Source organism: Hylobates moloch, unplaced genomic scaffold (genome assembly GCF_009828535.3).
Source record: "Hylobates moloch isolate HMO894 unplaced genomic scaffold, HMol_V3 SCAFFOLD_3, whole genome shotgun sequence".
Classification (NCBI taxonomy): Eukaryota; Metazoa; Chordata; class Mammalia; order Primates; family Hylobatidae; genus Hylobates; species Hylobates moloch.
The window spans coordinates 107,658,590-107,682,627 of record NW_026652278.1 but is presented as its reverse complement, the minus strand read 5'-3'; the positions used below and the strand labels follow the sequence as shown (position 1 = coordinate 107,682,627).

The 24,038-nt window shown below is 35.6% G+C and overlaps 1 protein-coding gene across 1 annotated transcript in view; it reads left to right on the top strand.

Annotated features, from left to right (window-relative positions):
- Positions 1-24,038, top strand: part of LOC116463277 (bifunctional heparan sulfate N-deacetylase/N-sulfotransferase 4) — a 276,145-nt gene that overhangs the window by 34,608 nt on the left and 217,499 nt on the right. The window contains exon 2 of the mRNA XM_032146315.2: positions 1,570-2,790. Within this exon, the coding sequence (XP_032002206.1) occupies positions 1,813-2,790 (978 nt within the window). The 5' untranslated portion in view covers positions 1,570-1,812. The remainder of the gene's footprint in view (positions 1-1,569; positions 2,791-24,038) is intronic.

The window sequence follows — 24,038 nt, the reverse complement described above, 5'->3', positions numbered from 1 at the left end:
GTAAGGGGGTGGGGGCGTAGTGGAGTTTTGCTCTGTCACCCAGGCTGGAGTGCAGTGGCACAATCTCAGCTCACTGCATCTTCCGCCTCCCGGGTTTAAGCAGTTCTCTGTCTCAGCCTCCCGAGTAGTTGAGATTACAGGCGCCCACCACCACGCCCGGCTAATTTTTTTGTGTGTGTTTTTAGTAGAAATAGGGTTTCACCATCCCAACCAGGCTCATCTTGAACTCCTGACCTCGTGATCCACCCGCCACTTCTTGAATGCTTTGCTGCTTAAAAATTTCTGCCACCAGATACCCTAAATCATCACATTCAAGTTCAAGTTCCACAGATCCACAGAGCAGGGGTACAATGTAGTGTAGTTATTTGCTAAGGCATAACAAAAAATGACCTTTTCTCCAGCCCCCAATTAAGTTCCTCATTTCCATCTGAGACCTCCTCAGCTTGTATTTCGCTGTCCATATCACTATCAGCATTTTGGTCACTACCATTTAAAACCAGTCTCTAGGAAGTTCCAAACATATCCTCATCTTCCTGTCTTCTGAGCCCACACTCTCTTTTGCTCCTGCTTCCACCATGTGAGACACCTGGCACCCCCTTGCCTTCTACCATGATTGGAAGCTTCCTTACATCTCCCCAGAAGCAGAAGCTGCTATGCTTCCTGTACAGCCTGCAGAACCGTGAGCCAATTAATCCTTTTTTTCTTTGTAAATTTTCCAGCCTCAGGTGTTTTTTTAGAGCAATACAAGAACAAAGTAATATAAATGCATTCTACATTCATTTTTTTTTGAACTAAAGGAAGTGATAGAGAAATAGAACATCTGATTCTTGGATAAAAATTGACAATGAGTAAGAGTTTTAATTCTTATTACAGGAGTAGGCAAAATTAGGAAATATGCTTTGAGACTAACACGTCAATGTTCTTTGCACCTAAGCTTCCTGTCCTCTGTTTCATTAGATCTGAGAATGCCTGTTCCTGCAGGAAAAAGGAGCAATCCTATGTATCTGGGCTGTAATGCTGAAGGGGGCCAAGTGGCTCCCTGTGAGTCCAGATAAAAGATATATTATTAAAGAGAAAAACTTGTAACTACTCTAAACTTAAGATAGATTTATTTAGTCAGCTGGGAATTCCAGAGACTCAAGCAGATACCTAAGAACATGTTTAATTGCTCTAAGCCCCGATTCCTGATTTCCTAGTTTTATATGTATATAATGGTTATCAGTTCTGTAGAATAGTTTTATGGTAACTGACATTCTTTGTTAAAGCTTACTTTCTTACTTCTTTTCTTTTTTGGTGGGATTAGTTAGAAAATTACCTCAATAGATGTTTCTATATACATATGGATGTTTAGGCAAAAATAAAATTGGATTCTGTGTTCTGGAGGTTATCAAAAAATCTACTATAGGTAGTTAAGTCTGGACTGTAAACATCAGGTTGTTAATATTTTAGCATATTAACACACTAAAATTATCATTGCTATATATGTTTCTTTAGCATCAGCATTTATATACAAATAAATATTTATATTTATATTTTTGTCTTAGTTCTTACGTTTCTCCTCTCTTTCAGATTATGCTTAGAGGATTCTGCAGCAATTCTCCGTACTGGACATCCTCGAAATCTCAACTTATATCCTCCCCATCTATTGCCTTCCAGCTTTAACTCAGTTGTGCTCCCTTCAAACATTTTACATGATTTGCAATGGTTACATGAACTCTGGGGAAGTGATATTTGCAACCTCTCATACTTTATTCACTATGGCACTTTAGGAAACGAAATTGGGAAAAAGCTTCCAAAACATTATTTTAAAAAATGAATCTTATTGTGAAACTTCGGAGAAGTTTTCGAACATTGATTGTTCTCTTAGCTACCTTTTGCTTGGTGAGCATTGTCATTTCTGCCTATTTTCTCTACTCTGGCTACAAACAGGAAATGACACTTATTGAAACCACTGCAGAAGCGGAATGCACTGACATCAAAATTCTACCATATCGGTCAATGGAGCTGAAAACAGTTAAACCCATTGATACATCCAAAACTGACCCTACTGTCCTTCTCTTTGTGGAGAGTCAATACTCTCAACTCGGTCAAGATATCATAGCTATTTTGGAGTCCAGCCGATTTCAGTACCACATGGTTATTGCCCCTGGAAAGGGAGATATACCTCCTCTTACAGATAATGGCAAAGGGAAATATACTTTAGTTATTTATGAAAATATTCTGAAGTATGTCAGCATGGACTCATGGAATCGAGAGCTCTTAGAAAAATACTGTGTGGAATACAGTGTTAGTATAATCGGTTTTCATAAAGCCAATGAGAACAGCTTACCAAGTACACAATTAAAAGGCTTTCCGTTAAACCTTTTCAATAATCTAGCTCTAAAGGACTGTTTTGTTAACCCTCAATCTCCTTTGCTGCATATTACCAAAGCCCCCAAAGTTGAGAAAGGCCCTCTTCCTGGGGAAGACTGGACTATTTTCCAATATAATCATTCAACCTACCAGCCTGTACTTTTAACTGAACTACAGACAGAAAAATCCCTTTCATCCTTGTCTAGCAAAACACGCTTTGCAACGGTGATTCAGGATCTGGGGCTTCATGATGGAATTCAGCGAGTACTTTTTGGCAACAACTTGAACTTTTGGCTGCACAAGCTCATCTTCATAGATGCCATCTCCTTCTTGTCAGGGAAGAGGCTGACATTGTCCTTGGACAGGTACATCCTTGTGGACATTGATGATATATTTGTTGGGAAAGAGGGAACAAGGATGAATGTCAAAGATGTGAAGGTAAGCATATTTATAAATAACACCGAAATTTGTATTTCACAGTGTGGTACTGATAAAATATTCCAAATACGATAGATTACTAAAGTTTTTTTTTCTTTTCTTTTCTTTTTTGAGACAGAGTCTCGCTCTGTCGCCCAGGCTGGAGTGCAGTGGCGCGATCTCGGCTCACTGCAAGCTCTGCCTCCTGGGTTCACGCCATTCTCCTGCCTCAGCCTCCCAAGTAGCTGGGACTACAGGCCCCTGCCACTGTGCCTGGCTAATTTTTTTTTTTGTATTTTTAGTAGAGACGGGGTTTCACCATGTTAGCCAGGATGTCGATCTCCTGACCTCGTGATCCACCCGCCTCAACTTCCCAAAGTGCTGGGATTACAGGCGTGAGCCACTGCTCCCGGCCTCCTTGCCTCTTTCTAAGTCTTTCCCATCCCAGCTAGAATCACACAGAACAGCTTCCCTTATTATAGTACATGCTGCAGTTTGTAACAGTGAAACTAAGATAGTCATATAACTCTATTTCTGGATTATTTACCCTGCCAAATCCTGCCAAACTTGGGTTTGAAAATTGTGGTGTAAATAGAAAATGGAGAAACAGCACAAGACCTTTCTATAATCTCAAGCAAGCATAATATTTGCTCATATGAAATGTTCAGCTATTTGAAAATATAGATATTAGCAAACACAAATCATTTTGTAGGGAATGTGGTATTGGATTGGCCTCAGGTAGCTTTCATTATTATACCTATTATTTATTTATTGCATTATTTGGGAAAACACAGCAGTGTTACTGGTAGCACTTCTAGGTTTTGATCAATTGACTGAATAACAGCTTCAGCCTGTGATTGCTACTAAATAAAAATAAAGCCAATATGCTACACTAGATTAGGTTCACAATTCTGAAGATAATCATCTTTTAAACAATCTTGATGCAGTACTCTCACCTGATCTTTTACTTGTGACTATCTCATCCTATGAATAGCTAAATTTATTTTGTGTGTAAATAATTTTAGCAAACACATAAACAAAAATTAGAGAACACAACCAAAAAGTTAAAGGAATCAAAGAGTGTTAAGATGTTATCGAAGTTTTTGGATCTTCTGTTAAAGTGTTTATCTTCCAAAGATAAAATTTGGATACTGCTTCAAAATAACAGGGTATTTTTTTCATCCTAAGACCTGATGGCCACTGTAAAGCAAAATGATTGAAAGCAGTAGTATAAGTTCACTTTTTAAAAATCTTCAAAGTATATGTGAACCAATGAACTCTGTTTTTAATAAGTTCCTATGAAGCACTGCTTGACTGTGACCCAAATATTTCATTTTGAGACTGTTAAGAACAGATAAAGTGACCACAATTGAGTTCTATCCAGATTTTTCTCATTTTTTCTTTTACTTTTTTAGTATGTATTATTCCCTTTAATTAGTATAAATGACAGTTTTCTTTTTATTTTGAAATCATAGGCTTAACGAGAGGCCAGTTACTTCAAAAGGTTCTTTGAGTGGTTGGTTCCTGTATTCACACCCTAAAAATATAGCGTTTCCTAGTTTCAGGCTAAAGAACAATATGAATTAAAAAGTTCTTTATAAGTCTAAATGAATTTAACCAGCTCAAATTCAACTATTTCACTTTTTCTCAATAGAAAAACAAATTGTTACTCACTGCTACTCAAAATAATATTCAAAAGTCACTAATGGCTATCTTAAGTGACATAACCCCAATAGAATAAAATAATTTTAAAAAGGCTTGAGCAATGTCACACATGGAGAGAGAATCAGAAAGGCTATGTGTGTGTGTATGTATTTATTAGTATGTGTTCATATGGCTAGACTTATATCCTACATATTGGGTAATATATAATATTTACTTATGTACACATACTAACTGAACTGTGCTTTTGAAGAAAATACTCTTTACTGCCTCTTTTGTTGTTATTTCTGGTTCTCCCTCAGAATTATTTTTATTTTTAATTTTTAACTGACAAAAACAATATATAGTTTTCATGTACAACGTGATGTTTTGAAATATGTGTAAAAAATGAAATGTTTAGATACAGCAAAATGACGTAGGAATTAATTATCCCAGATACTTATCATTTTTTGGTGAAAACACTTAAAATCTACTCTTAGTAATTTTCAAGAATATGATACATTGTTGCTATTAGAATCTACTATAGGTTTCTTCAACTTGTTCTTCCAATCAAAATGAAATTTTGTGTACTTCAACCAAAATCTCTCCAACCTCCTCACTCTCAACCTCTGGGAACTACCGTTTTACTGTCTGCTTCTTTGAGTTTAAATTTTTTAGACTCCATGAAAAGTGAGATTATGTATTTATCTTGCTGTGCCTTGCTTATTTCACTTAACATAATGTCCTCTAGTTCATCCATGTTGTCACAAATTATAGAATTTTCTTCTTTTTAATGTCTGATATTTCATTGTGTATATGTACCCCCTTTTCTTTATCCGTTTATCCACTGATAGACACTTAGGCTGATTCTATATCTTGGCTATTGTAAATAATGCTTAAATGAACAAGGAAGTGCAGATCCTGCTTTGGTAAGTTGAATTCATTTCCTTTGATATATACCCAGTAGTAGGATTGCTAGATCATATGGTAGTCCCATTTTTAATTTTTTGAAGAATATCCATATTGTTTTCCATAGTGGCTATACTGTTTACATTTCCACCCATGTATATGAGGGTTCCCCCTTCTCCACATCCTTGCCAATACTTATTATCTTTTGTCCTTTTGATAACAACCATTCTAATAGGTATGGTGTGATATCTCATTATGGCTTTCACATGCACTTCCCTGATGATTAGCGATGTTATTTTTATAAACCTATTGGTCATTTATGTTTTCTTTTGAGAAATGTTTATTCAGGCCTTTTGCTCATTTTTAAGATGAGTTATTTGTTTTCTTACTATTGAGTTACTTGAGTTTGATATATACTTTAGTATTACCTCTTATCAGATGTATAGTTTGTCAATTTTTCTCCCATTTCATATGTTGTCTCTTCACTCTGTTGCTTCCATTGCTGTATAAAAGTTTTTTGTTTGATGCAATTCCATTTGTTTATTTTTCCTTTTGTTGCTTGTGCTTTTGGGGTCATACCTAAAAAATCTTGCCCAGACCAATGTCATAGAGGTTCCCTCTATGTTTTCTTTTAGTCATTTTACGAGCTTAGGTCCTACAATTAAGTCTTTCATCTACTTTAAGTTGATTTTTTTATATAGTGTGAGATGAGGCTCTAATTTCATGCTTCTGCCTATAGATATCTAGTTTTCCTAACACTGTTTATTGAAGAGACTGCCCTTTCCCCATTATCCATTCTTAGAAACTTTGCTGAAAATTTATTGACTGTAAATACAAGAATTTATTTCTGTGTTCACCGTTTTATTCCATTGTTCTGTTTGTCTGTTTTTATGCTACTATCATGCTGTTGTGATTACTATAGCTTTATAGTATATCTTGCTTTGTTTTGTTTTCCTCAAGATTGCTTTGGTTATTCGGGATCTTTTGTAGTTTCATATACATTTTAGTATCTTTTAAATTTTTTTTCTATTTTTGTGAAAAATGTCCTTGGAATTTTGATAGGAATTGTATTGAATCTGTAGATCATTTTGGATATCATAGACATTCAACAATATTAATTTTTCTACTTCATCAGTGGGGATAAGCTTTCCATTTATTGGTGCCTTCTCCAAGTCCTTCAAGCATATTTTGTATGCTTTTCTCTTGCTGCTTTCAAGATCCTTTGTCTTTGGTTGTTGACTGTTTGACTATAACATGTCTTAATGCAGTCTTGTTTGGTCTTCCTCTACCTGAATATTTGTATTTTTCCTTAGATTTGAGCAGTTTTATTCTATTATTTTATTAAATATGCTTTCTGGCTTTTTATCTCTGTGTTTTTCTTAAACTTCTATAATTTGAATATTTCCCTCAGACCTATTAATGAATAAATATAAGAAATTTGATTGGAATTGAGAACTATTTACCTACTAGGTTAATTATGTCCATAGAAAAAATATTCTAGTCACAGTTTTTGCTTTTTGACTTTATTTTTTTTAGATAAATATAATTTTGTGGGAAATAATTTCAATTATGTGCCAAAAAGTTTTGATAGTCTCATATTCTTCATTCTCATGTTTTTTTTCTGGTAGTACAACATTAACACACTAGTGCACAAAGAGAATTTCATCCTCCTTCAAACTCTACCCCAATTCTAGAACAATAGTGTTGCATAGCTACTGACAATTTTCTGTATTACTCTGAAATAGTATAAAAGAGGTGTTCAATAGGTATTTTAATAGGTATTTCATATATATTTCAATATATTCAAAACCTATTTGAATTTGAAATTCAAATGTCATCCCTATTTCAAGGTATGGAAGAGGTATTCTGTTCCTCAATAAAACAAATTAAGGAAGATAGGAGTGTTACGGATAAAAAAATCTTGGTTATGTTTGTAATTGGACTCTTCCTTGGCCACTCCCACAATTAGACTGGAATAGCAAGAGCATTAACAACAAATACAGACATAGCCTTATCCTCAGCACCACCTCACTCTATCAATGTGTGTGTGTGTGCGTGTGTGTGTGTGTGTGTGTGTGTGTGTAGGCATACTTTCATTTGAGCCCAATTTTCTATTTTGAATAGAGATTCTGAATCATACTGTTAAAGAGTAAGTAATTTTAAGGCAAAGAATTTTAATGTATTGAAAATAATATGAGTTTATTTTTATTTTATTTTCATTATTATTATTTTTTGAAATGGAGTCTCGATCTATTTATTGTCCAGGCTGGAGTGTAGTGGCACAATCTTAGCTCACTGCAACCTCCGCCTCCTGGGTTCAAGCAAATCTCCTGCCTCAGCCTCCTGAGTAGCTGGGACTACAGGTGCACACCACCACACCTGGCTAATTTTTGTATTTTTAGTAGATACAAGGTTTCACCATGTTGGCCAGGCTGGCCTCAAACTTCTGATGTAAAGTGATTCACCGACCTCGGTCTCCCAAAATGCTGGGATTACAGGCATGAGCCACCGTGCCCAGCCAGAATATGAGTTTTTTGACTGAAGTTAAATGCTCGTTATTTCTAATACTTAGTTATAATTGGCCTAAGCTATCTACTATAAATCTTTTTTTTGGAGAATTATTCATGCCTTATCTCATTTTATCATTCTCTTCTTCAACTAATGCTACTGAGATAAAAATCAATGTCCTTTTATAAGGCAATCAGAATTAAATTCAGTTTCAATAACTATCATTTGTTTATTAGTAAAATTTCACTGTATACCTAAAAACTCAAGATATATAAGAAAGATTACTAATGTATATAAGCTCCTAGAAACTAATTATGTTTTTAAAGATGGTGAAATATTATCTATCAATTAGGTTAGAGATATGGTCATGTTTTGACCTGTTAATATACCTGTGGCCCTTAATGCCATCACCCTCCTCCCACCTTCCACCCTCCAGTAGGCCCCAGTATCTGTCATTCCCCTCTGTGTGTCCATGTGTTCTCATTTTTAGCTCCCATTTATAAGTGAGAACATGTGTTTTGTGGTTTTCTGTTTCCATATTAGTTTGCTAAGGATAATGGCCTCCAGCTACATCCATGTTCCAAAGGATATGATCTCATTCTTGTTTATGGCTGCATAGTATTCCATGGTGTATATGTACTATATTTTCTATATCCAGCCTACCATTAATAGATGTTTAGATCAATTGCATATCTTTGCTATTTTGAAGAGTGCTGCAATGACTGTATGCATGTATGTGTCTTTGTAATAAAATGATGTATATTCCTTTGGGTATATATACAGTAATGGGATTGCTGGGTCGAATGGTAGTTCTGCTTTTAGGTCTTTGAGGAATTGCCTCACTGTTTTCCCCAGTGGTTGGACTAACTTACATTCCAACCGATAGTATATAAGCATTCCTTTTTCTCCGCAACCTCTCCTGCATCTGTTATTTTTTAACTTTTATTTTTATTTATTTACTTATTTAGAGAAACAGTCTCATTCTGTCACCCAGGCTGGGGTGCAGTGGCAAGATCTCAACTCACTGCAACCTCCACCTCCCAGGTTCAAGCAATTCTCTTGCCACAGCTTCCTGAGTAGCTGGGAATACAGACGTGTGCCACCACACTCAGCTTTAGTAGAGATGGGGTTTTGCCATGTTGGCTGGGCTAGTCTTGAACTCCTGAGTTCAAGTGATCTGCCCTCCTCAGCCTCCCAAAATACTGGGATTACAGGCATGGAGCCATCCTGACTATTGTGAGATGGTATCTCATTGTGGTTTTGATTTGCATTTCTCTAATGATCAGTGATATAGAGCTTTTTTTCATATGCTTGTTGGCCGCATGTATGTGTACTTTTGAAAAGTGTCTGTTCATGCCTAGTTTTTAATGAGTTGTTTGTTTTTTTCTTGTAAATTTGCTTAAGTTCCTTATAGCTACTGGATATTAGACCTTTGTCAGATGCATAGTTTGTAAAAGTTTCTTCCCATTCTGTAGGTTGTCTGTTTACTCTGATAAAACCAAATTTCTTATTTCAATGTTCTTTGTGAGCCAGCTCAAATGTACATTTCAATATCTATCCTTCCCACTTCTCAATACGCACTGTTTTTTGTTAGACTTGCCCCCTATATAGTTTTCAACTATGACTATCTCATGTCTACCACGACCTATTTTTCTCAGCTTCCATGCCTTTACTAAAATACTTTTCCTGAATCTACCCATATTTTAAGTTCTACTTTTTATAAGAATGTGACACATCTCCTAATGATTCCAGCAGATGGTTATTTCTTTTTAACTTGAGTCCCTGCATAATCACTGACCTTAATTCTCACTTGGCATCTTTATGTATATAAGTCAACTCCAAAATTAAGAGGTGACAGTTTTTCTCATACATCTAGTTATGCCCCAAGGAATGTAATAAGCAGCCTTACAAATAATTAAAAAATATTTAATTGACAGTTATTATATTGTCTCTTAACTGTTTGGTGAGGGCAGAACCAATTAGTCATAGAACTGATTTACTTTTTTTTGAGATGGAGCCTCACTCTGATGCCCAAGCTGGAGTGCAGTGGCGCAATCTGGGCTCACTGCAAGCTCCACCTCCACCTTCGTGCTGTTCTCCTGCCTCAGCCTCCCGAGTAGCTGGGACTACAGGCACCCACCACCATGCCCGGCTAATTTTTTTTTTTTTTTTGGAGACAGGGTTTCACCATGTTAGCCAGGACGGTCTCAATCGCCTGACCTTGTGATCCGCCCGCCTTGGTCTCCCAAAGTGCTGGGATTACAGGCGTGAGCCACTGCACCCAGCCAGAACTGATTTACTTTCTAAAGAAAGAATAATTTGAGGATAGTTTTGAACTTTATCTTGAAGTAAGTGATTTGTATATTTTGCATATAAGACAAAAGTAGAAAACAAAATCTATATTATAAACTTGGAGTCCAAAATAAGTGGCTAGCAGGCTAATTCGTTTGATTTTCTTTCCTACTTAGTGTTTTCAATGGATCTGAACCTAGGCTGGTATTAAGGCTTGATCTAGATACAAGTAATTTACTGATGGATGTCTTAACAGGAATGTTTTCATGCCTTTATTTTACTATATATTTTATGAGTTGAAAACCATATGCTCAAAACTATAAAGTGAAAAGGTAATAAATTGTACAAATTTGATGATGAAAACAAAGATGATAGGTTAACAGATATTAAAAAAAACAGTTAATAGAGGGTCTTGAAAACACAGGGAAATAAGTTTTAGTTAGTTCCAACAGCCATTTGAAAACTTCTCTTTGTAGGGACATGGATGAAGCTGGAAACCATCATTCTCAGCAAACTATTGCAAGGACAAAAAACCAAACACCACATGTTCACACTCATAGGTGGGAATTGAACAATGAGAACACTTGGACACAGGAAGGGGAACATCACACACCGGGGCCTGTACTGGGGTGAGGGTACGGGGGAGGGATAGCATTAGGAGATACACCTAATGTAAATGACTAGTTAATGGGTGCAGCATACCAACATGGCACATGTATACGTATGTGACAAACCTGCATGTTGTGCACCTGTACCTTACAGCTTAAAGTATAATAATAAAAAAAAGAAAAACAAAAAAAATGAAAAGGTTACTATATTTAAGAAGGACTCTTCTATTAGTAATGTAAATATCTGAAAAAATATCCAGTCAAAATATGTTTAAGAATTATCACGTCATTAAACAGGAGACAGATTGCTGTGAACAGCAAAGAAGAAACCTATTATAAAACAAAATCTCAAAATTTGATTCCTAATTTGAATAAGGGTTGGATGAGAAAGGAAAAAACCCTCAAGGTTACTAAGTTTGTGTCTTTAGAAAATAAGACATGATTTATCTTATGGACATTAGTACAGAAGATGACAGGCTACACTGGTAAATGAAAGTATTACTTTTCTATATTTTATGATAATAAATAAGTTTGTTGTATTTGGTAAACTAGTAGAAAAATCTGTTTTTAGAATATTTCATACCTCAGACTCAATGCGGTATGAATCATTTTCAGAGTTAGAGATAAAACACAAATTCTGATTTGTGGTAGATGGAATCCAGATTTGATGCGTATCAGCCAGTACAGGTTTAGTAATGCAAAGGAGTCCAGGCAGCAAGAATTGGGTGGATGACCCAGCCAGGCAGTCAAGCAAGCAGTATGTGAAAGTTACTGGCAGTTTCTAGGCGGGTGACCCAGCATGCAATCGGCAAGTGTAGCATAAGAGCTGGGCAATGGCCCGGGCTGGCGGGAATGAGCATATATCAAAGATATTCAACAGTGGAGAGAAGGTACCAAATCTCTGGATTGTTTATGGGCAGCAGTCATCTTGAGAAAAACAGCATAGACAGCAGTGGCTTACTCCTGGAGGAAATATGGGATTGAACAATTACATCACAATGTGGAGTTTGACATAGGGCACACGACAGAGAATGTGGTAGTTAGGAGCTCAGTCACAGCAAGCCTGTGCAGGAGAGAGGAGCCATCAGCAATGCTTCCCTGAAACGATGGTCTTGATATCCTGATATAGAACTCCCTAGATCTCCCTTGTCAGGGAGGGATTACATTTAGAACATCATGAAATGATGTTCGAAATCCTTAGGTGCCCAGCTGTGAGAATTCGATCAATTGAAAGTCCTCAATTGATCAGGGAGAAAAACAGGCAGTATCAAAGGCTTATAATAAGAATGGTTTCTATTCCATGTAAACAAAGAGTATCACTGTGTCAATTAAATTGCTTTACTAAGTAGAATTTGGCTAGTTTGAAAAGAGAAGCTCTATTATCATGTATTTTGGCAGTCAGCAGCGACCTCGGAGAACCTCAAACTTACTTGCAAGAGGACAGTTACTGTACAGGATATAGTTAATCATAATTTTTCTTTTGTTGAAAATATCAGTGTAAGTAATCTAGGTTTTCATTTCTTCTGAATTATTTCAAGTAGCAACACATATTTCACTTTATCAATGGAAGGAAAAATCATCTGTTTTAAAGAGATTCCTTTATGGAAGCAAATAGGATTATTCTCCACTTAAAAAATTGCCAGAATTGTATAAAAGTACATGTTAAAATAAGAATTAAAAAGTTGAGAAAATACATACCAACAATACCTTTTCCTTTGTATATCAGCCTTTATTATAGAGTTCACACAAATATGTAAAGTATTCAGTTCCTGAGTTCAGTAGTATAGACGGGACATATTCACAGTTATCTGCATTACAAGGCAGAATGCAATATATATCATGCCAACATTATTGTACACAATGGGGACAAAGACAGGGGGACAGTAATTCTTCCTCTAGGAACCAGGTATGTTTAATGGACGATGTGGCATTTGAGTCCTCTGTGATCACTGGACAGAACTGTAGCAAAGCTAGCTGGGCAGTGTGTTCTAGGCCAGTGGATCTGCCTAAGCTCAGACTTGGCTGAAAATACCAGGACATTTTTGAGAATGGTAAGTTGCCTGTGTTAATTGAATTATAAGGTAAATGAGAAATAGTGGGACCAAATGTGGGTGCTGTTTGTGGCCAGAATATAAAGCCCCTATTCTGTTATAGAACATTAGCCTTTATTCTGTTGAAAATAGGATATCACTGGAGTCACTCAGGATTTTTAAGCTAGAAAGTGACATGATCAGAGTTGGAATTGAAGGAAAATATATTGTTTGAACCAGGGAGATGTTTTGAGGAGACCAATTAAAGAATCTGTTACAATAATACAAGCATACTAATGATTTTAACTTAAAATCAGGTACTTATTGAGCATATTAATATATGCTGAAATGTGCTAATCATTTACAAGCACACAACAATATTAAGAAGTAATATTTTATACACTTTGAATGAATAAAATGAGGCTTAGCAATATTAAGATAGTTGTCTAACATATGGCTAATAAGTGACAGAACAAGGAACAAACCCAGAACTATCTGTCTTGAATGTTTAAACTCTCTTTTAAAAGACAATGGCTTGAGTTTGAATCTTAACTTCTGCACCTATTAGTTTACCTTAACCTAATCTCTTCAACCCTCATACCATATATCTGTAACACCAATGTAAAGCAACCCAATTCAGAATATTTTGGTGAGCATTAAAGAGATAAGGAGTGGAAAGTAGCTAAGACAGAGTTTGGCCTGTAAGATAGACTCAGCCTTTGGTGGTAAACAGGATAGAAAGGGAAAATCAGGAAAGTCCTTGCAGAAGTAGAATTGACAGAATTTGAATATGTACTCAACGGAGGAGCAAAAAGAAAGCTGGAAATACAATGTCATCACTATTGTTTTCAGCCTGGATGTGTTCATCAGAATGTGTGGAATCAGACAGAGGTAAAGATGCTGGAAGGATGAGGAGTTTGATTTATGGTCTCATAATTTTAATGGGTTAAGGTCTAATGATTTAACATGAGCATCCATATTTGTCTTCTGAAACAATAAATGTAGATTTTCTGGCCCCATTGGGTTGGCAGTGTACAATTAGAAATCATCATGCTTAACACTTGCAATTTTAATGGTAATCACTAAATAGAAATATATCAAAGAAGAAAAAAACAGATTGAATAAAGTATTTGCAATATTCGGTGGTAAACCAATAACAAGTTAGTTTCGTATAGAGGAAAAATGTCTCATGCATTGAGATAGTAGCCTCTTGTATGCCTTTCATTGGTTATAAGGAAGAAAGCATGAAAGCTCAGTAGGTACAATAAATCCTCAAAGAAAGAAATTAAAGGAGTGCCTGACTCAAAAGAGAACAGTGTTTATGAAACAAGGAAATTACAATATTTATCTGGAATTTGGAATTTGGAACTCCTTTTTTTTCTTCCTATTTATGACTCCTTGATGAATAAGAATTTCAACATGAGCGCCTCCTACCATCACTGTGAAATGTACCAACTGATACTGTGTCACAAATGTTCCTAAACTTAGAGTGTTGTATGGGGGTTAAGTGTCAAGACAACAAGGAAGTTAAATCTTTACTTTTAGTTGTTCTGCCTAGAAATTATGATCGATTGAAACAATTTTATTTCGTTTTATGTGTTTATTTTCTTGAGGACAGAGTTGCAAAGATGTCTATTTTTTGTTAGAAACAAGTGGTTTATAGGCATGCTTTCATTTATATCTGTTTCCTGTGTGGCAACAAGCTATTAATTTTTAAAAATATATATTTCAAAACAAGGCCTCTGACCATGTGAAGATTTTTCTGCTCGGAATATTTTTACTGTTTTTAATGCAAATTAAATTTTAATTTAAAAATTGGACATTGGCTAAATTTATTAGTACTCAAAACAAGCTACATAGTAATGGATCTAATACTAACGTAAGTGCTGACTTTGGTTACTTTACCGTATTAGATAATTACGGGGCTGAGAGCAATTTCTTGAAACACCAGGGAAGAAGACATTTAATGTCCTTGAGTTCCATTTCACTAGTCAAGTTGTAGCAATTGTCTACGTGAGGAAAAGAAAGTATTAAGAAATATTTTGGTAAAAGAAAGTATTAAGAAGTATTTGGTAAGAAGCTAGCAAAGTGTGAGCAAGGTAAAGAAGCAATCTTTTATAAGGGTCCTTAAATCTTGTGGTTAATGCTTTAAAAGCCCTGGGGGAAGTCCACTGGGATATTTTCTGATTGGTTTTCTATACTTTGTCATTCTCTGTGGCGAGATAAATTGTAATTAATTAGACAATTAATTGGCTCAGATTATAATGAGCCTCCTCAGCTAAAGCCGCTGTGTTCCTATTAGGATAACCAGCAAAAGATACCACAAAAAGGTTTCATATCTAAAGAATGACTAAAGAGAAAAACAAATAAAACAAAAATTTGCTATTTTCATGCTCCTTATAGAAATACACATGGTGCCCTGAAATAAATTAAATTATCATAGAAAATAGCAACTAGTTTACAAAGCCCTGAGCAAGCTAGAATATATTTTCATTATAATTTAGAAAATAGTTTAAGCTGTTAATGTAGTCATAGACATTGTCTTTTATTTTTATTCAACTCATCATTATTCATGTGTACTCTGAGCCTAGCTCTAGAGCATTGCTGGGGTTGATGATTTCTACCCATCACTTTTTCTCCCCCAAGTAAATCAAATAGTCTTCTGATGTCTTTATTTTTATAGTTTTTTTTTATTATTATACTTTAGGTTTTAGGGTACATGTGCACAATGCGCAGGTTTGTTACATATGTATCCATGTGCCGTGTTGGTTTGCTGCACCCATTAACTCGTCATTTAGCATTAGGTATATCTCCTTATGCTGTCCCTCGCCCCTCCCCCCAACCCACAACAGTCCCCGAGTGTGATGTTCCCCTTCCTGTGTCCATGTGTTCTCATTGTTCAATTCCCACCTATGAGTGAGAACGTGGTGTTTGGTTTTTTGTCCTTGCGATAGTTTACTGAGAATGATGTTTTCCAGTTTCATCCATGTCCCTACAAAGGACACGAACTCATCATTTTTTATGGCTGCATAGTATTCCATGGTGTATATGTGCCACATTTTCTTAATCCAGTCTATCGTTGTTGGACATTTGGGTTGGTTCCAACTCTTTGCTATTGTGAATAGTGCCGCAATAAACATACGTGTGCATGTGTCTTTATAGCAGCATGATTTATAGTCCTTTGGGTATATACCCAGTAATGGGATGGCAGGGTCAAATGGTATTTCTAGTTCTAGATCCCTGAGGAATCGCCACACTGACTTCCACAATGGTTGAACTAGTTTACAGTCCCACCAACAGTGTAAAAGTGTTCCTATTTCTCCACGTCCTCTCCAGCACCTGTTGTTACAGTTTTGAAGCATTTCCTACATTCTAAAGAGTGTATATAACAATTTCTATAACTTAAAAGATAATAATAAGAACAGTTTGACACAAACCATTTAGTTTAGAACAGAAAATAATACCACCACCTTTCCAATCACGTCACTTTTTTGCTACCACTAGAGAGGCAATACGTATCTTGAATTTCAAGTGTATCATATTCTTAACTTTCTTGTTACTTGTATCACATAAGAAAGCATCCCTAAACAATTAATTGCTTAGTATCTAGATGTTGTTAATTTGAATTTAGATAAATATGTTCCTACTATACACATTTTCTTCAAATTGCTTTTTCTCTTACTTTTACTCCTATGGTTCACCCACATTGATACCTACAGCCCTAGTTTACTAAACTAATTTTCTTTGTAGTATTTACTATCACCAATGTTGGTATTGTCAAACATTAAAATTTTTATATTTTCCTGATTATGAATAGCTATTCTTGTATTTAATGACTATTTCTTTTTTATACAGTTTGCATACTCTGTATGCCTTTTTCTCATTTTAACTTAGAATTATTTTATATTTTATATTAATTTTTTAAAGTTCTTTATATAGTCTGTATCTTAATTCCTGATATGTTTGCAGATATCTTCTCCTAATGGTATATTTCATGTCTTTTTATATCTTTTAATGATGACATTTGATTCATACGACTTAATTTTATTGTAGTTAAATATATCAATATGATCATGCATCGCTCGTGGGCATTTTTTTATATGTATATTTTGTCACCTCTAGAAGTTTGTATACTGGCCTTATTTATTATTTAAAGATCTTCTAAAATGATCTGAGCCTGAAAATTTGATTTTGAAATGTGTTAAAATTACTTTGTTTGTTTGCTTATGGTATATTCTTTGTTGTTTTGCTTATGGTATATTCTTTCTCTTACAATCTTCATGAGTTATTTGTGGTTTATATTTTCAAAAAAATTTCAATTGCCTTTCTTAAAAATTCTAGTTTTGAGTTGCTCATAATAGATCATTATGATGCTTTAAAACTCTCTACTCATTGACTATGTCACATTTTCTTTTTGAATGTTGTTCATTTTTGTTTTCTCTCCTGATTGATCTATTTGACAGAAATTGACTCACTTCATTTTCCCTTTTCTTAATCCTCACTATTTTGCCTTCCTTTTCTGTTTCAATGTTTGCTTTTTCCTTTGTGCATTCCTTCCTTCTATAATTTTTATTTTATTCTGGTATTCTTTCCATGTCTACCTAAAATATATGATTAATGAAGTGTCACTTTTTTCCTCTCATATAAGCATTTAATATCATTTATTTAAAGATTACAATTTCAACTAAGTGCACCATACTTTTTTAAAGTAGTTTTGCTATTAGCTTGCAATTTTGAACACTGTCTACTTTTTTTTTTTAAATTATACTTTAAGTTCTGGGATACATGTGCAGAATATGCAGGTTCGTTACGTAGCTATACATATGCCATGGTGGTTTGCTGCACCCATCAACCGTCATCTAGGTTTTAAGCCCCGCATGCATTAGGTATTTGTCCTGATGCTCTCCCTCCCCTTGCCCCTCACACCCCCAACAGACCCCAATGTGTGATGTTCCCCTCCCTGTGTCAATGTGTTTTCATTATTCAACTCCCACTTATGAGTGAGAACATGTGGTGTTCGGTTTTCTGTTCCTGTGTCAGTTTGCTGAGAATGATGGTTTCCAGCTTCATGCATGTCCCTGCAAAGGACATGAACTCATTCTTTTTTATGGCTGCATAGTATTCCATGGTGTATATGTGCCACATTTTCTTTATCCAGCCTATCACTGATGGGCATTAGGGTTGGTTCCAAGTCTTTGTTATTGTAAATAGTGCTGCAGTGAACATATGTGTGCATGTGTCTTTATAGTAGATTGATTTTTAATTCTTTGGGTATATACCCAGTAATGGGATTGCTGAGTCAAATGGTGTTTCTGGTTCTAGATGCTTGAAAAATCAGCTCACTGTCTTCCACAATGGTTGAACTAATTTACACTACCACCAACAGTGTAAAAGCATTCCTATTTCGCCATTCTAACTGGCATGAGAGGGTATCTCATTGTGGTTTTGATTTGCATTTCTCTAATGACCAGTGATGATGAGCTTTTTCTCATATGTTTGTTGGCTGCATAAATGTCTTCTTTTGAGAAGTATTTGTTCATATCCATCACCCACTTTTTGGTGAGGCTTTGTTTTTTTCTTGTAAATTTGTTTAAGTTCTTTATAGATTCCAATATCTTATTTCAATGTACCCAATTATAAATTATTTTAAACTTCTAATTGAAACAAGAAAATTAGCTCATTTTCTTTCTATAATGTCATTTGTGTAATTTTAACAATTACTTTAATAATTTAAATATTTATAAATGCCATGTTGGGACTACATTGAACAAAGTAACTTTGTGTATCTCTCTCTGTGTGTGTATTTTTGTATGTGTAAATGTTCATTTGAAATACTGCTGCTAGAAAAAAAGATATCATTCTTATTACTACATAAACTCCCAAATTTATACAGTCCTCCCAAATAATATTTAACATATACCTAAGGTGGACCATCACAATTAGTTCCCTATTACTCCTTGCATTCATGACATAAATTTTAAAGTATAATTTATTTTAAATATTGAAACTCTATCCTACTTGAATACTTAATGCAAATTTTAGTTCAGGTATGTACAGCTATTTTAAATTTTAATTTTGATTATAAGTCTCTCACAGATTATCAGTAATAGTTTACTTAATTTCAATTAGAGTTTTTATGATGCTTAAAGACTACTACATTGACCTCTCAAAATGAAAATGCATTTTTCATTTTCACAGTGTAAGAGAAGTTATAGAAATTTACAGTAAATAGAGTTAATTCCTTTCTTAGAAAGTTTTGCCAAATTGAGACAGCAGAATGTCTCTGCTGAGAGTTGTTCACCCTAAAGCCCATAAACTTTTTTTAGGCTGCACAAATGAAGAAAATACCAGCAACTTTTGTAGAAAGAAGGAACACATTGATTGGCATCCATATAGCACTTACCCTACAGTATAAATTAATTCCCCTTGAATGATTTATATGCCCAAATAGCCACTATTTATTACTGCACCGTATTAGTCTCTATAGGATATAAACAATGAAGGCTTGCTTTTATGTAGCAATATGGGGACAGTGGAATGGGATCTATCTGAGAAAACAGAAGAAAACCAACATTTAAAAATAACAGGGTTGCGGAGGATTAGTGGGAGTAACCCTCAAGATAGGAGACGCCAATTAGTTCCTATACTGAAGCTTTAGAGAAAGCTAACGTAGTAAGACTGAATACCAGAAACACTATTATAAAAGTTGTAAGAGCTATTGCAACTTCTCCTCATGTGTCTGTGTGGAACTTCTTTCCCTTAGTTACTACTAATTAAAAAGTTTAGAAAACCTTGAAATGACTTGTCTTACTTCTAAGGCTAGTGGAGAATAGAGGAACATGTGAATGTACCCGCTTTTTAGAAAAGAAACCAAGATACAACATTGCAAAGTGAAAGACTAGAAAAAGCGGGTGAAAAGATAGATGGTCTGTATGAAAAAATGTCTCTGGAAGAGTTTTTCAAAGTAAAAATAATAGAACTCCTTGGGTTAATAATTTTGTTCACAACTTTGAGTTTTTCCCAGATGTAGGTTCTTAGTGCACATCTGTATTTATTCTCAGCTCTCAAACCTGCAGAAGGCCAGATGTATTTCTTTGTAATTCTCCTTGTAAAATATTACATCCAAGGATAGTCACATGTGTACCATATGAAACCCTTTTCCTTATGAAGGTAATCACAATGTGTAGAGGAGATATTTTACATGTCTACAAATATGGAGATGGGGTTCTGTAAGCAATGAGACCAAAGGCAGCTTTCATTTATTTTATTAAATTGTATTGTTCATTCGATACCTAACTTAATATCCCTTCCAATCCATTTCTAATCTGTTTGCTTTGGTTATGATTAATTCTTACATTACCATCTTGTTGGTACAATCAGAATTCAGTTGATTGCTTTGTTTTCTTTTGGTTCTTGGGGATAAAGTTACTACATTTTGGACAGTTACTCATCATCACACTAAGGAATGTCCTACTACTTTTCTGTTCAGTGCTATGTGATAATAGAAAGATATGAGTGCTTGGTTCTTGGCCTCAATAAATCTAATTTTGAGCGTGTGTGTGTGTGTGTGTGTGTGTGTGTGTAGCTTCAGAACTCTTTCCACAGTTTCAGCTATTCCCATCTGTTCTGACTCTATGAAACCATTTAATTTTTTTAAATAAAAAAGCACAATTAGTTTTACTACCTGCTAAGATTATATAATTCAATGCTAAGCTTTTCTTACTGCTCTACCTTTTAAAAAATAATAAAAGTTTGGAGCTCCTGTGGAGTACAATTTCACTTTGTATCATTAATACTGAAAGGAAAGGAAATTGAAAGAGACCTTGAAATTGAAACTGGTTCTGAAAATGTTACATTCAAACGTTGTTGCCTTTACCTCAAAGTAGGAGAAATCAGTTCAAAGCATCGTGTTCTATAGAAAAGCTCATCTTTATTTTAAATGTCTTAAAATTTAAAAAAGAAAAAGAATGGAGGGAGAAAAGTCAAACTATATTCTAAAAATTCAGTACAAGCAGTAACATTTATCAGGAAACAAACATAATTGTTTACATATTGGAAAACAGCACATAGAAAGAAGATAAAATATCGTGCTAGGATATTTAGCTCATCCAAACTTAAAAAGCAGTCAAATAATGATTAACTTGAAAGCCTTTGTTGTAGTAATAAACCCATTACAAAAATTGTCAGATCTGCTGCATTTCCATTGGCAATAGTATGATTGAAGTTGCTTTGCCATCCAAATACAAGTACGAGAATATATACACTTAGGGTAATAACATGGTTGAATATCATTAACATTACACAAGGAATTTTTTAAAAGTCACATTCCTCAGTGACAGTAATGGCTCAGGTGGATGGATAGCTATGAAAAGGTAAAAGTATCATTTCTCTGTGTTTACAGAGGAGACACATTGCCTTTGTGAGCTCCACACTCATTTCATTTTAAAGAAATATAAATACTTTCTGGATTTTTTTTGTCAGCGATATTTCATTAACAGAACATGAAATAAATTCAAAGCCATTTTGCATTTTCTATGTTGACTTCCAAAGGCCTTTAATGATTTTAAAACATATATACATGTGCACGTGCTTATAGATACACATATTTACATTTGCCTACTAGTTTTATTAATCTTTAATATTCCATACTTTTTATGAGCCTTGCAACAGTGATGTAATATCATGCACACATAGTATATATATTATTAAGCTTACATTCAAAAATAGATATGATTTAATCTATTAATTTCATCCATTATGGAGATAAATAGGAATCTCATATCTGAACACTGCCCTTTTTGGTGTGTGTGTGTGTGTGTGTGTGTGTGTGTGTGCGCGCGCGCGCGCGCACAGCTAAGCAGAAAATTTCTATCTACAAGTAACAAAGCCAGATACGTGTATAAAATCACTCATTTGAGTACTATGGTTGAATCGATATGTACTATAAACTAAGGTTCAGTTATAAACGTTAGAAATAATACAGAAATATAACCAACATTTTCTGATGTCTGCCAATAGTACTTTCAGGTTAGTATTTTTTTTTTTTTTTTTTTTTTTGAGACGGGTCTCCCTCTTTCGCCCAGCCTGGAGTGCAGTGGCGCAATCTCGTCTCACTGCAAGCTCCGCCTCCCGGGTTCACGCCATTCTCCTGCCTCAGCCCCCGGAGTAGCTGGGACTACAGGCACCCGCCACTGCGCGCGGCTAATTTTTTGTATTTTTAATAGAGACGGAGTTTCACCGTGTTAACCAGGATGGTCTCGATATCCTGAACTCGTGATCCTCCCGCCTCGGCCTCCCAAAGTGCTGGGATTACAGACGTGAGCCACCGCGCCCGACCTCAGGTTAGCATTTTTCTGCAGGCCGCTCATGGGTTGCTATATTGCTGGGCAGTTCTCTTTCTTCTCTCTCTCCTCCTCTCCTTTCCTCATTCTTCTTCTCTTCTCTTTCCCCTCTGCCTTTTCATTACTCTCTTTCTCCCCTCCTTTTCTCCTTCTTCTCTCTCTCTGACTCTATTTCTCCTTCCTCCTCCCAGTTGCTTAATGTTTATACTAGAATGCCAGTTTGAAATAATCTGTTACCAAGAAAAATTCAAAACCTCTTTGTTTGGCTGTCTTCTCTTCCTTTCCAATCTTTGCACTTCTGCAGGCAGACTACTGTACCACTGTACCTCCATTGATATATTTGCTAACCAAGGACCATTTACTCCAGAGAAAAACATTTCTTATAACCAAAAGAAGCATCAGCCTCTGGGATTATATAATGTCGAATTACTTACATATGTAAACTCATCCTGTTTTAAGTAACTACAGTGCACAAGCATGTATGCTTGGGGAAATTTGTGAAAGAGAAACAGAAAGAAAAAATCCAACAAAGTGAAAAAAAGGACCAAAATAATGGTCCTTTTTCTTATCAAAATTTGTTATTCAAAGAGTAAAGGCAGACCCAGAGCACGCCAAACGCAGTCAAGAGATCTTTATTAGCAGAGTCAGGTCAGGTCGCGCAGAGAGAGAGAGAGAGAGAGAGCTGTTGGGATGGGATATTTATATCCCTTAGGGCTACGTGGGTATCCATGATTGGGTCTGGGGGGCGGGCCTGGGGATGAGCGCGGGGAGCGGGAGGTGTTATTTTCTTACTGGGTCTTCCTTGGCGGGTTTAACATTACCTCAGGTGTGGAGAGGGAGGAAGAACCCGGAACTGTCGCCATCTTGTGGTACCTTACGGGTCTGCGCCACCCAACAGTTTTTTTTTTTTTTTTTTTTTTTTGGCTTCTGATTTCTTTTTTTTTGTTGTTATTTTATTTTTATTTTTTATTTTTATTTTTATTATTATACGTTAGGTTTTAGGGTACATGTGCACAATGTGCAGGTTTGTTACATATGTATCCATGTGCCCTGTTGGTTTGCTGCACCCATTAACTCGTCATTTAGCATTAGGTATATCTCCTAATGCTGTCCCTCCCCCCTCCCCCCAACCCACAACAGTCCCCGGAGTGTGATGTTCCCCTTCCTGTGTCCATGAGTTCTCATTGTTCAATTCCCACCTATGAGTGAGAACATGCGGTGTTTGGTTTTTTGTCCTTGTGATAGTTTACTGAGAATGATGTTTTCCAGTTTCATCCATGTCCCTACAAAGGGCATGAACTCATCATTTTTTATGGCTGCATAGTATTCCATGGTGTATATGTGCCACATTTTCTTAATGCAGTCTATCGTTGTTGGACATTTGGGTTGGTTCCAAGTCTTTGCTATTGTGAATAGTGCTGCAATAAACATACGTGTGCATGTGTCTTTATAGCAGCATGATTTATAGTCCTTTGGGTATATACCCAGTAATGGGATGGCTGGGTCAAATGGTATTTCTAGTTCTAGATCCCTGAGGAATCGCCACACTGACTTCCACAATGGTTGAACTAGTTTACATTCCCAACAGTGTAAAAATGTTCCTATTTCTCCACATCCTCTCCAACACCTGTTGTTTCCTGACTTTTTAATGATTGCCATTCGGACTGGTGTGAGATGGTATCTCATTGTGGTTTTGATTTGCATTTCTCTGATGGCCAGTGATGATGAGCATTTTTTTCATGTGTTTTTTGGCTGCATAAATGTCTTCTTTTGAGAAGTTTCTGTTCATGTCCTTTGCCCACTTTTTGATGGGGTTGTTTGTTTTTTCTTGTAAATTTGTTTGAGTTCATTGTAGATTCTGGATATTAGCCCTTTGTCAGATGAGTAGGTTGCAAAAATTTTCTCCCATTTTGTAGGTTGGCTGTTCACTCTGATGGTAG